The sequence below is a fragment of the Ixodes scapularis genome, unplaced genomic scaffold (genome assembly GCF_016920785.2).
Source record: "Ixodes scapularis isolate PalLabHiFi unplaced genomic scaffold, ASM1692078v2 PGA_scaffold4__175_contigs__length_147842914, whole genome shotgun sequence".
NCBI lineage: Eukaryota > Metazoa > Arthropoda > Arachnida > Ixodida > Ixodidae > Ixodes > Ixodes scapularis.
The window spans coordinates 141,794,306-141,807,292 of NW_024609879.1; the positions used below are offsets into that span (position 1 = coordinate 141,794,306).

General features: G+C 50.5%; 3 protein-coding genes across 3 annotated transcripts; 2 read left to right on the forward strand and 1 right to left on the reverse strand.

Annotated features, from left to right (window-relative positions):
* Window positions 1-1,719: 1,719 nt before the first annotated feature.
* LOC8025853 (uncharacterized protein C15orf61) lies at window positions 1,720-7,234 on the forward strand. Its single transcript, XM_029995515.3, has 3 exons — window positions 1,720-1,781; window positions 4,293-4,641; window positions 7,038-7,234. Exons 2-3 carry the CDS (start codon window positions 4,311-4,313, stop codon window positions 7,163-7,165), a joined length of 459 nt encoding a protein of 152 aa, XP_029851375.2. The 5' UTR covers window positions 1,720-1,781; window positions 4,293-4,310; the 3' UTR covers window positions 7,166-7,234.
* LOC115333005 (threonine aspartase 1) lies at window positions 1,735-3,271 on the forward strand. The gene has a single exon (XM_029995514.4). It carries the CDS (start codon window positions 1,972-1,974, stop codon window positions 3,232-3,234), a length of 1,263 nt encoding a protein of 420 aa, XP_029851374.2. The 5' UTR covers window positions 1,735-1,971; the 3' UTR covers window positions 3,235-3,271.
* A 2,072-nt stretch (window positions 7,235-9,306) lies between the features above and the next one.
* LOC115333001 lies at window positions 9,307-11,223 on the reverse strand. Its single transcript, XM_029995510.3, has 2 exons — window positions 10,905-11,223; window positions 9,307-9,986 (listed from the first exon to the last, which is right to left on the reverse strand). The coding sequence occupies exons 1-2, from the start codon at window positions 11,076-11,078 to the stop codon at window positions 9,642-9,644; spliced, it is 519 nt and encodes a 172-aa protein (XP_029851370.2). The 5' UTR covers window positions 11,079-11,223; the 3' UTR covers window positions 9,307-9,641.
* Window positions 11,224-12,987: the final 1,764 nt, after the last annotated feature.

The window sequence follows — 12,987 nt, forward strand, 5'->3', positions numbered from 1 at the left end:
CATGTAATTCCACCGAAAACACGATTTTGCAATTCCCAGGTTGACCTGCCAAAGCCCTGCGCATGAAATCTGCGCCACCAAAGCTGCTGGCGCGAATATGGGGGGGGGGGGGGGGGGGGGGTGATCTCAAATGTTATTTTTCCTTTCGATTTGCTTTGAATAAGACGCACTTGGTACGAAACTGAGCATATGCTGCGCGAACACTTGATGATCGCTCGTTCTCCGCACGCACTCAGTGAAGTCACGATCATGGCGTTTTGAATGACGCTTACCTGCACGGCACCGCAGAGAAGGCTAGGAGCGCGAGATCATAGCGTTGGGAGCTGCTCTTAACGCACGAGAGCTTGTGCCGCCGAGATGTGCCCCAGAGCAAGGAGCTCGCGCTTGTAGCCTTTCCTGCGGTACATCACAAGGTGAATGTGCTCGCTCTTCCGCTTCGCCCTTACACCGGTCACGCTCCCGGTGGAAGGAGGTGTATAGCATTAAAGTCACAACAGCTTTACCATATTATATTTCAGACGCTGTCCGTATTGATACGGAGCACATACCTCGCATAACTTTGCGGCTTTCGTGGGGTTGAAGTCCTTCCGGCCGATTCGATGGAGCCATACCTTCCTCCGACCTTCGTTTGCTTTTCCAGAGGGAATGCTGAAATGCTTTATTCCCTTCTCCGGTCGACTTTTACACCCGTAGGCGCAGCAGCCCGTCATAATGCGCGCATGATCGCGACGAGTGCGGTTAGCTGTAGCAGCATTAGCCTGAAATCGGAGTTGTCCCTGCCAAGAAAGCGTTTGGGAAAGTAATGGCGGCCGGAAACGAAAAAGCGAAACTGAAACTACATCCCCCCTACCCCCCCTTTCATAACAAACAGTTCCAATGCCCCTGGCTTCCCTGGCTCTATTGTTCAAAAGTGGTGATGTGATTGAACCCCTAAGGAATTGTGATTGGCCAAGAGATTGCAGTCGACCATGTGGGCCGTGCTTCAAAGATTTTCAATTTCGCCGTCTTGTACATTTGCCTTCAAAAACCATCTTTGCTCCACAGCGTGCCAAGTGATATCTATATAGAGTAGAATTAGAACATAGTCATGGTTAATAAGGGCAGCCGTACAGATTGTTTTCCTCGCCGGAACAGCTGGACTATACAGAACTCCGTGGCCGATATGTGATGCAAAGACATCTACGCGACACACCTTCAAAACATGGCCGCGGCGCCGATTCTTGATCGGTATCGAAGCTTGCGAGTATTACTTGCGAGAGCACAGAGACGCAGTGCTTTGGCGTGCCAAGGAAGCTTTGAACGCGCCGCGAGACCGGCGAAGCTTGCTTTCGACGAGTTGTGCCTTTTTCCTGCGGCACTGACACAGTGAGCCACACAGTGAGCCTCCATAGCCTTGTTACTGTCACCCGGGTTTTAGAAACCGAATATCCCCCTTGTTCCCCTTCTCCAGGGATTATTTTCGTCATTCTTGTCCAGCTCGCTTGCACCTTTGCCTTTAATTAAAGCATTATTATTATTATAATGACGACGTGTACTAGTAAGGTTATTTTATGTTTACCTTGGAATACCATGTATTCCATCACGGGGAAAATGTGAAATTTTGTAAGCTTAAGTGCACATGTCTATTGGGGAAAAGTATCAAGTTGATAAAGATTATACCACAAGAAAGCCTGGACACCGAAACCGATACCAACATCTATTTATTAGAAACACAAGCCAAGCCAATCCAAACCGATTAATTTGGTTTTGATCCGGGAGTGGAGCGAAGCGTCAGGCTCACGGTAGGTTTGGTTACTTCGCCTGTGAGGCTTATTACTTCGTTATTTTAAGACTGGTAGACCAGGTAGACCCAGCGCCATAGGTTGCTTCACCTTAAACATTTGTCCTCCTCGACCACTCTGAAAATTTGTTCGGGACGACCAGCGTTGTAATCCGGCAATAGTTGCCACGGGCCTTTCCAAACCTAACTCCATGAACGCAGTGGTGGCAGTCCACGTCGGTGCCGGCTACCACTCGCCAGAAAAACTGACCGTCTACAAGCGACTCTGCCATTTGGCCTGCAGGAAGGCGGTCGCAATGCTCGAACGCCCGGACTGTACCGCGCTCGAAGCCGTGTCCAGCGCGGTCGTCGTCCTCGAAAACGACCCGGCGACCAATGCTGGCTATGGCTCCAATCTTACCATGTGCGGCAACGTCGAGTGCGACGCCTCGGTGATGGATGGCAAGTCCCTCAAGTTCGGCGCGGTAGGCGCCCTCCCGCGCGTTGAAAACCCGGTGCTGGTCGCCAAGGCGCTCTGCGAAGCGCAGGCCCGGGGTCCCCTGTCCTTGGGCAGGATCCCGCCGTGCTTCCTCGTAGGCGAGGGCGCGTTTCGTTGGGCGCAAACTCATCTGCAGGTCGGCACAGGGTCGCAGCTCGTCACCGAACAGGCCAGGCGCTGCCACACGAAACACAAAAAGAGAATGCGTCTATCAGAGAACTGTCTGCTGCCAAAAGCTTCCGGAGGAAGTTCCTCATCGTTGAACCAGGACAGAGGGACTGTAGTACAATGCCACTCCGAAAACTTCTGCAAAGGTTGTGATCAGGACCTAGTCAACCGTGTGGCGTCGAGCCTCCGTGCCAAAGGGTTGGACGCCCCCTGTGGTCTCGAAGGCAAGGATGATGACTGTTCTGAACACAGTGGATGCCTCCTGGACACGGTGGGAGCCGTCTGCTTGGACAAGTCCGGAAATGTCGCTGCCGCGGTGTCCAGTGGGGGTATTTGGATGAAGCACAGCGGACGGGTCGGACAGGCTGGCGTCTACGGCTGCGGCTGTTGGGCCGAGAACTCTGCCGATGGCAGTGCAGTCGCCGTATCCACATCGGGTGGAGGCGAGCACCTCATCAAGACAATGCTGGCACGGCGATGTGCAGACGCTCTCTTGTCCGCAGAAGACGGGGCCACGGCCTTGCATGGATGCTTCAGGGCTGGGTTCCTGGACTCTCCGTTCCTGCAGGATGTCAGTGAGAAGCTGGGAGGAGTCCTGACACTGAAAGCAGATGCAGAGAGTGCGGTCTGCGACGTGCTATGGGCCCACACAACCAGGACGCTGTGCTACGGTTACATGCAGACTGGTGGGACGTCGCCCAAGTTTGGCTGCTCGAGGCTCCAGGCAGGGGAAACTGTTGGGAAGAGTGTGGTCGTTGGTGGGACTCCGCTCAGGCTGTGTTCTCCATTTGAAAGGGACTGCTTGTGATGTGGCGATATTGTGAGGAAATAAACAACTGCAGAGAGTTTTCGTAGTGTGTGTCGACGGTGTGTTTTGTCAGTGTTAATGACCTATCTGTGCTGTGCATATGCTTTTGAGACACTTGATTACCTTGTGGCCAACAGAATTTGTTTGTTGCTTCATCATACCACTCCTACAGTTTGTTTGACATTGAAAAGAACTTGGCTGCACAAACTAATGCATGGCAGGAGTAGCTGATTAAGCTGATTGAGCTGGAGCTTCTAGCTCTTGCTGTGGAACACCTAAACGTGAAGCTGTGAATGGCATAGAAATATCACAAGTGCTCAGAACGCAGGCAGGGGTGCAACGCATAAATTGTGCAGTTTGTTTGCTAGCAAGCTGACTTAAAAACAGTTTGTTTTTCTGAATAACATTGTCAAAGATTTCACTTTCTTGAACAGTACTGAGAAATATACTGGGTTAGCGCCCAAGGTGATTATGTGACTTTTGCAGTCTTGCAACATCGGTCAGTTGAATGCACCTGTCTTCACTCAGGAAGGACAACGTTGCAGAAGAGATCAGCTATAAATGCTCATGAACATAGCTAGTACAGCTTGCAGAGATACCATATGCACCTCATATATTGTGGTCAGCAGCATTGGAAAGGCCACATAACATTACATAATTGCTTACAATCCTCCATAAGGTCGCCCATTTTTCTCGTCCCTACCTTTGGTTCAACCGGTGCTTGCACCATGACAACATTTTCTCCTGACGCATGCACTCTTGGTTGCACATTTATAAAATGCTGTCCACAATCATACTTGGTGGAAGTTGACACGGATTAGTAGACACCCTACACAGGGAGGTTTATCAACTAGTGTCTAAAGGGTAGTCGGAGGCAATATGAGCTGGCCCAGTTTAGTGTTAGCCAAAAGGGATAACACGTGCCACACCCACTGTCCTTTAATCAGCTCCGCGTTCTGATGGCACCGCAACCCTTGCAAAAGAAGCAGACGAACTTGCGCTCTGCACTAGTCCTTCCTACTACATCATTTGTCACTTTTTGTCTTCCTTTGGGACAGGACAGCCTGCACCCACACATGCAAACGCCAAGGTATGGGCCTGTCACGATTCTGAGGTCCGTGCTGGGCCATCGCGGTGGCAGACGGAAACCCGCCGCCTCCCACGTGCTGACCTGCCACCTGCGCCAGCGGAAGAAACCCCACTGGACCTCATACTTTGTCCGCTACTCATCGGTCTCCAACGACCAGTTCGGGATGTCCCACTTCAACTGGACGGTGGACGAGGTCAACTACCATGTGCTCCGGACCGGCTGCTACCCTTTCATCAAGTACCACTGTTCCAGGAGGCCCCACAGAGACCTGTCCCTGGAGAATGCGTTCTTCGGCTTCATCAAGCTGCTCAACCTAGGTCAGTCGACCGCGAGTGCAGCAGAATAGTTGAACTTGGAACTGTGGACCTGTATTGGAGGGTTGCTTCCTTAGACAATATGCACAAGGTCCCGAGATAGGACAACGGCAGAGGATGACACGCACATCCAGGTGGAGATTAGTAGCCGAGCGTGTTAATGAGCCACAGCTCAAAGCACGTGGAGCGAGAGCTTGCACTGCAGGGCCCAGAGATCCTGGGTTCAATCCCTACCTCTGCCCATTTCACTCTGGATGAGCATTGTACCAGGGTGCGGTTGTGTATCACTACTGCATGGCGCACATTAGAGACCCCAGGCTAGCGGTGGTACTGCACTAGCCAGATTTCTTATTTACAGTGGAGATATTATAGATGTGTTAGTGGGGCTGACTATAATCCATATTGCAGGCTAAGAAAAGCAGAGGAAGCCTCTCCCAGAGTGCCCTCTGCTCGCCATGATTGCTGGCTTTCTCCTCTCCAGTATTTGCTACACTAAAATGGAAAGAGTGAAGGGCTTTTTGGGACGAGCTGTCCTGCCTTTCTTGACATAAACAGACTAACTTCCCGCTCTCCAAGAAAACACACAAGAGAAACACGCTTGTGTGCATGTCATCCTCTGTATGCTGTCCCGTATGATATATAGTGGTAGGCTATGTTGGCACCCTGCAGCTTGGAGGACGTGGAGCAAACGTCAAGGCTCAATCCCTCCCCCTGCCTGCTTTGATCTGGACGAGTAGTATTGTACCGATATGTTCTCGTGTAATCCCAACTGCATGACACGCGTTAAAAGCACCCCAGGTTAGCAGTTGAGGTGCACTGGCTAAATTTCTCAACTACAGCATGGACTAGTGTTGCCAACCTCCAAGGTAGACTGTTCTCATGCAGTTTTAAGCAGTCGTATTCAAGCTGCTTTGGAACACACGCACACAAGGTCTCACACATAATGGACTCTCACTATGGTGCCCGGTGTCCGGTTTTTTGTCACTGTGAGATCTAATTTGCCTACCTCATAATGAGTGAAAATAGTGTTCGTAGATGGTTTGTCTGCTATGAAGCATTATTTGCCGACAAAAATAAACGAGAAAATGCCACACGCCGTCTGCTAACAGATCGAAAAAAAAAAAGTGAAAGCCGTTTACAACTCCCTGCAACGCCGAATCGGAGCGCAGCTCTTGAGGAGGAGGAGTGAAGGGTACTGAGGGGAGGGTAGACCCCTCCTCCTTCTCCTCCTCCTCCCCTCATTCTTTAATATGCTCCGGGGGGGGGGGGGGGGGGTCACGTGACCTCGGGGAGGCGTGACATGGGGGTCACCTCAAGGTCACGTGACCCCCACGTGACCTTGGGGGTCACGTGACCTTGAGATGACCTTGGGAGGGGTCACGTGATCCCAAGATGACCCCACGTGACCTTCAGATGACCTTGGGAGGGGTCACATGACCTTGAGGGTCACGTGACCTTGGGATGACCTTGGTGACGCCGCTCAAGCCGGGAACGGGCCCCTAAGAGCTGCGCTCTAAAAATAGATTGTCTACTACAAACCGAGCGCCGCGGCGAAGTGAGATTGGGCGCAAACTGAAATTTTTACCGTCTGCCATTTCACGTAGGAAGCCATTCACAACTCAAGGTTTTGTTTACAAATCTCAAGTCGTTCTCTTGTTGTACACAAGGTGACTTCAAGTGGCGGGCAAACGAGTGCCAAGGACGAGCACGTTGGAGGCTGCGGGACCTTTCCCACTACTTGCACATTGGCGAGACGTTCTCACCAAATTTTTGCCCCATCGTGAACTCGCAGGTGGTCAAAAAATTCCTTGTCGCTTGATTGCGTTCGAGCCGTAGCGTCACGTCCAATCAGCAGACGAGAACTCTCTCGCCTCAACCAAAATTGGACCCCCGGAGTGCGTCTCCTTGTCTACCACGCACTCAAGAGTGGTCCCCTGATTTCCGCCCGATGACGTCAAGAATTGTCGATGCCGCTGCAATTCTGGCAGTGGTAAAGTGGCAGAAATCGGTTCAGCCGTAGGTTGCTCTGCAGCCAGACGGTCGACAGAACCAGAGCGGGCACGACAACAGCAACCCCCGCACCCGGTCACCTTTTTCGCCAGCATTTCTACGCCCGGGCGCCAGGATTGCAACATTTGATAGCATGACCATGGTTGGATTGGTGGCCATGGCATGACACACTGGCTCCCGCGACACAATTCGTTATCCCTTCGGGACCCTTTTCGATGCACGGGTGGTAGAGGACCGTAGGCACATCAGTTGGAGATTTTTTCTGGGCACTATACATACTTACAAGGAATTTGTCATCGAACTACACACCCACGATCCATGTCCCCAGCAATTTCGGTCGCGCCATTGCTGCATTGCGAGCATTCATCCTGTGGTTCGTTTTATCGCAGGAATACCAACGCTGGCCTACGGTCTCGGCTCCATACTGATGATTAAGCACCACGAGGTTGTGGTGACCTCCGAAGGACCGGTGACGCTGCACTTTTTAATGGAAGAGGACAAGGATGCCATGTTTTAGCTCGAGCGACTCTGGATCGGCATGTTAACATTGTCAAGTAAAGTTGTGGAACATGAGAGTATTACCGTGTCTCGTTTGTAATCTGCGTATCCACGAAGTTTGTAATCTGTGTAGGTAAAAATGTGCATAGAGACAGCCAAAATCTAAAGTCCCTCTATACGGGAAAGGAATGAAATTCTTTGAAGAGCAACGTTTGCCCTCTTGAGACAATGGGTACAGCGAGCGGGTGTGTGAGTAAAAAAATGAATATAAGGACACGTGCAAAGGGGGACGAGATAGTTCAGGGAGGGAACATCTACTAGGTATGCCTACGAAGCAGGACGGAGGCTATGAGTCAACGGTCCCGATCAAGAAACGCTAGAAGTACATTGTTACGATTCTCGGCATCTTTCTTCCCGTCTCATCCAAGCAAGCCACAAAGTGCACCATGACAATGCGCTTTTGGTCAGTGTGCACACGTCTGCGCGTCGTCTAGCCTTCGACTGCGCTCTGCCTTACGATTTAACCGAGTGTAGAAATGCTGCCCAGTGTCTTGGAGCAAGCTGCAATCATGATGGTGGGCAACTGTGAGAAAGCAAAAATAAAGAAGAAAAGAAAAATGTGCGTCCCAGAGAAGGGAGATGTCATTACCTTTCCGATTCAGGGGCTTTACTGAGAGGGAGAGGGGTCCGTGGCCAGGCACATTAGTGCACCACAGCTTGGAGCATGAGTAGCCTAAGGTCGCGCTACGGAACTCGGGGATCCTGGGTTCAATCCCCACCTCTGCCCTTTTCAATCTGGACGAAAATCGTGCAGGCATGCGGTCCTGTACGACTACGACGTGATGCACATTAAAGATCCCAGTCTAGCGGTGGTGCTGCGCTGGCCAAATCTCTTGCATACAATGTAAACCAGTGTAGCTGCACCTCGTCAAATTTGGGTCGATTTGGCTCTACTAAAACTGGAATGCCCAATGACTGAAGAGCCAGAATTCACACGGAGCTTAGATCAGCTCGTTGGGGCATAGTCTCAATTTATTCTAGAAAGCCTGTCAATTCCTCAATTGAACCATTGAGCGCTAGATCGCTGAAAGATGAGGAAGCAGTGCCGAACGGTCTCTGACATGGTACGCAGAGCCACTTCCCAAGTGACCCCTCAGTTAGCGCCAAAAATATGCGCGGTGGCCTCCCTGCAAACCAGCAACAAACTGCAACGTCACCCCTTATAATCGAAAAAGATGCCTGGACATTACTCTCCAAATTCTAAACTTGGGAACTCAGTATTTGTGAAATAATAAAACAATTTCCAAAAGCCCAATTTGAAGTTCCAGCGTGATCCGCGCCAGTGCAGCGACGTCAAAAATTGAGTCGTCCTGTAACTCGAGTTTTTCTCTTGACCCGAACAGCAAGTGTCATGTTCACCCATGATCAACTGCACTTCTCTGTGCATGCCGTGCCGCCTATTGCTGTGAGCATACGACGCTTCACTTTCGAATTTGAAGTTCTTTTAGGGCCCTTTCAGCGATCCCAAATTCTTTAAAACGGTGCGAGGTCGAAGAGGACGCACAGTGGACTTTTGTGAACGACGTGAGGGGCACGAGAGCAAATAAAGGATCAAAATCCTTTATTTGTTCTCGACGCTTTGTCAACGAGGGTTATTAGGTCAGCCCAAGCGTCTCTAGACCGTTGGGAGTTCAAATGGTACCACAGTTGAGGTGTGGTGTTGTTCCGACAAACTTTCCTCAGCAGGTCACATCACACGAAGCGAAACGTCCAAGGCTGGAGGCAAGCCTAGCATACATAGACAACTTCGTCCTGTTGCCCGATCATCCTCACTGTTACGGGTGCCGCCATATTTTCTGAGCGAGGATAAAAAGCCAGGATGGCCAGGAGGCGACATCACTCCGGACTCCAATTTTCAATATTTCGAAAGTGTCAAAAAATGTTTTTTTTCTTTTAAATAAATATCATAAAAATGTTGCTTACAAAGGTCCTAAATTTCACAATCGATTACGCCACAAATAAAAAAAAAGGAGGGTGGCAAAGGTAAAAAAGAGTGAGCATGTGGGAAAATTTTTTTTTTTTTTTTTACGCTTTGATTTTTTTTTTTTTTGTGTGTCTATGATTACAACTTGTATCGTTTTAGACAAAAAAGAAACGACCTTTGGGGTGTTAGTGCTCCCTTAAAGCTTTAATTAGTCTGTTGACTTCGACAAATGTGGCCCTTTTCCTTTGCCAAGTGGCGTCGGCTCGTTTTCAGATTTTCGCACATATGCGTATAAAAGTCTAACTTTTGAGGAACCTTTGTCGAACCTTGCGATAAAAGTTTGGAAAAGTCAACGAAACTCGAACCTGGCAGGTTTGCGGCATCCCTAGTCATAACGGAGTGTGTCGCAATTAAACACAAATGTGCGAACCAGCCAGAAGGCGCAAGTCCTCAACCGTTTGCAGACGGCACGAAGGAAACCGAAAGCAACTAGACCTGCTCGCACGGACGGCTAGTTTTCGAGGTAGCACGGAAGCGCAAATACGAGTTCATCCAGCCGACGCATGAAGTCTTCGTGACGCGTGGAAGATGACTCGGTGAGCTCGCGTAGAGTCTCGGCGCTTTTCTGGAGCCGAAAAAGGGCGTCCAGGGACGCCGATATGGAGTGGACAAGGCGATCAGTTTCGTTCGGAACACGCTCGGGGATGTCGTCCACTTGGATCTTAGCGAGGGAGAACAGTAGCTTCGTCATGCCTTCACTGCAGGCGTTTTTGGAGAGCCTCCCAAAGTCGGACGGCTTGACGCGCTTGGGCTCCTTGATGGGTGGCTTGGCTTGCTGCCGGTGCAGTGCTTCGATCTGTGGACATGGTATTTCTGTGTTAGTGCATTCCGTGTCTTAGGGAAGGTACGACCACGTCTCTTAATGGCCCTCCAGGGGCGTCATTCCCAACACCATGCACAGGCATATATTCGCGACTCCAGCGACACAGACGGCACCTAACGGGAAAACACTGGACTGGATGAAAGCAGTCCTTTCGCAATTTCCGGTTGTCCCTTGCGGCCTCCGTAATTACATGTTGTCAGCGGCTGGTGCGATAGCCATCAAACTAGAGCGAGGGAAGTTGCGGTGGTTACGTCCAGAGCAACAAGAGCGGCAGCAATGACGGGACCGCAGGGAAAGCCGCGACTTGTAGCGGCTGAAGGAATTAGGTGCACATTGCATTGCTTCTCTTGTTGCATAGGACAAAGAGTTGTTCTGGCGACTCTGTCATTGCTGTCGTATCAGCGTGATGCCAAGGTCGCTTGAAATGCAAGATGCACACCGCGTGAACCAGGCATTGTATTTATCAACGTTCATTAGCACGGTAAAAGGACAGAAGGTAGTCCTTTTATCGCCTTCCCAAAGAAGGCCAAACCTCTGAAAGTTCGCTTCTTCCAACACACCACCACAGCTCTAGAACAAGATAAAAGAAATTAGGACAACACAGCCATATCTTTTATGGTTGTGTTGTCCTATGTCCTACATATTTATTCTTTCTTTAATCTTGACCCGCACCAACAGGCCCTTCCTCCGTCATTAGGTTTGGAACGTAGCGCATAAGAATCGGAGCAAAACACTTCGAGTCCGACGTTTGGGGGCTAACGCGCGCCGCCGTTATTTGCTAAAACGTCGATTCGCTAAAACGTCAGACGCCCAAGCGATATGGACCCGTATTGCCGTCAATTTTTTGAGAAGGAGGTAGCCTTCATGTCAAAAGGCTGCAAGACTAAATACCTTTTCATCGATTGCCTGTTCGTCCAACGGTTCCCCGTTTGAAAATTTCGAGCTCGTGCCTTCCGAGCCCTGGTCGGAAGAGCCGGAAACCGAGGTAGTATGCCGCGACGTCCGCCCCCCACAGGATCCGACAACAGTGGCCGGATTTACGGTTCCCGTGGTCCGTGGTTCCATCGGGGAAAGCAGTGACACGCAGATCGAACGCTAGTGTTCTTGTGACTCGACTGAATCAACCAAATCGACCAGACGACCTCAATCCAAACCACAAACATACACTACATTGGATACACAAATCGCGCCAGATCGACTGGATTGGATTGGGGTTGGTTATGAAGATGACCATAGAAGCCGACCAAACGGTGCATTATGGGTGCGTGTAGGTGCATGCTGCGTCCTTACTACTTAACACCATAAAATCCAAAACAACTACTGAAAAAAACTCAACACTTTTATTTATTTTATATACTACTATATTCTTGCAAAATCGCTTTTTAATTTGAACTTTCAGTTTTATTAATACTGTAGTTTTCGAATCGGTTTCGGTTTCGGTCATTTCGGATCAACGCTCACTTTGGATGGTGTCTACAAATGCCTGCGAACTAAAGAAGATTGCACAATACGGTAGGCGACACATATAGTAGTTTAATTGAGCTGCAAGAGGTTTAAAACCCGACCCTCCTTGGCGGTGAGAACAGACGTAGAGGCACTGGCGGATCCAGTGGGGGGGGGGGGGGGGGGGAGGGGGGGGGCGGGAAGCCCACGGGGGCCCAGGGGGCCCTCCCCCCCCCCCCCCCCCCCCCCCCCTCCCCCCCCATGATGCTGAGCGGACTGCGCAAAACCAGAGCCTGGCTCGAAACTGACGGATTTAGAACGTTTGTATCCGAGCACCGGCAATTTGAAATGTCGTTTCCTGTGACTTGCCAGTTAATTAAGATGATAAAACAGAGGCCCCAAGCGTCAAAGCGCACCGCGCACCTGCACCCTCGTGACAACGCGGAGTAGAAAAAAAAGAAAAGCAACGAGCTGTTTCCATTTGACAATGGGCTTTTGAGAGTAGCGACCTTCTGTCACGAATTTCAGTATTTTTTGTTGCTTTATTTTGGTTGTGTCTCTGTTCAGCGCGTGTTTTTCTTTCTCACTAAAACCCCCCTATGGAACTCTTTGGAATCCATCCCTGTCGATTCCCGCTTTCACTTATCGGATTATCTTTGGAGGTGCCCGCGTCTCTGCCGCTAGGACAAGACCGCCGGGCAGCTCATTGCCTCCCTTCCTGAAAGGGAGAAATTGTACTGGTCTGGTGAAGGCGAGCGAGTTGAACATTGAATACATAAAATTGAAAGAATAAAACACGGAGGACAAACACATGCGTTTCTGTCGAGGCCAGTCGTCGGGAGTTTTTAATTTTTATGTTTTGCTCGGGTAGCTTGGTCCGAGTAGGAAATGATTTCCCCCGACCTCAGGGCCGGTCGGGTTGGCTGGTCGTTCCTCCCGTCGTCTGTTCCGGTGAGTCGTACGGGCTTCGGTTTTTTCCCTTTTCGGGGAGTGAGTGTGCGCGCGGGGCTGCGTTGCGTCGACCGCCGAGCAACGAGTACACCACGCCGGAAAGTAAGCCTTCGTCGTCCATCGGACCCAAGACGTCGGTGAGTCTTCGCGGACTTTGTTTGAACCACGGTTGAACTTTCCCCCTGGCCTTCGGGTTCACCAGTGGAGCTTTTCCTTCCTCGAAACTTTCGTTTTCTATGCATAGGCGAACGTTGTTCCCGGCTGAATTTGTGCCGCGAGCAGCGTTGTTTCGCGCTGTGTCGGGATTGAGTGCTGTTTTGTTGTTCTTCGTGGCCCCCGCCGCCCGAAGTTTCGTCAGTGTGTTGTTTTTGTAACGCGTGTTGCGTTTGGTTGAGTTTTTCGTGCGCAGCCGTGCGCGGCTTTTTATCGCTTCTTATTCAATTTCTTCTTATTTTGTTCTTTTACCCCTGCGTGTCGTCGCCATTTTCTACTTTACACCGGGCGTGGGACCTATCGCTTGCCACCGGCCCGAACCTAGCATTTTTATTATTTTTCAATAATTTCTCGTTTAATCTCAGAG

Excerpts from the sequence above, each read along its gene's own strand:
- LOC115333005 (XM_029995514.4), top strand. The coding sequence starts at position 1,972 with ATGAACGCAGTGGTGGCAGTCCACGTCGGTGCCGGCTACCACTCGCCA.
- LOC8025853 (XM_029995515.3), top strand. The coding sequence starts at position 4,311 with ATGCAAACGCCAAGGTATGGGCCTGTCACGATTCTGAGGTCCGTGCTG. Across the intron at positions 4,642-7,037 it reads CATCAAGCTGCTCAACCTAG|GAATACCAACGCTGGCCTAC; the intron begins GTCAGTCGACCG and ends GTTTTATCGCAG.
- LOC115333001 (XM_029995510.3), bottom strand. The coding sequence starts at position 11,078 with ATGGAACCACGGACCACGGGAACCGTAAATCCGGCCACTGTTGTCGGA. Across the intron at positions 9,987-10,904 it reads AACAGGCAATCGATGAAAAG|ATCGAAGCACTGCACCGGCA; the intron begins GTATTTAGTCTT and ends CCATGTCCACAG.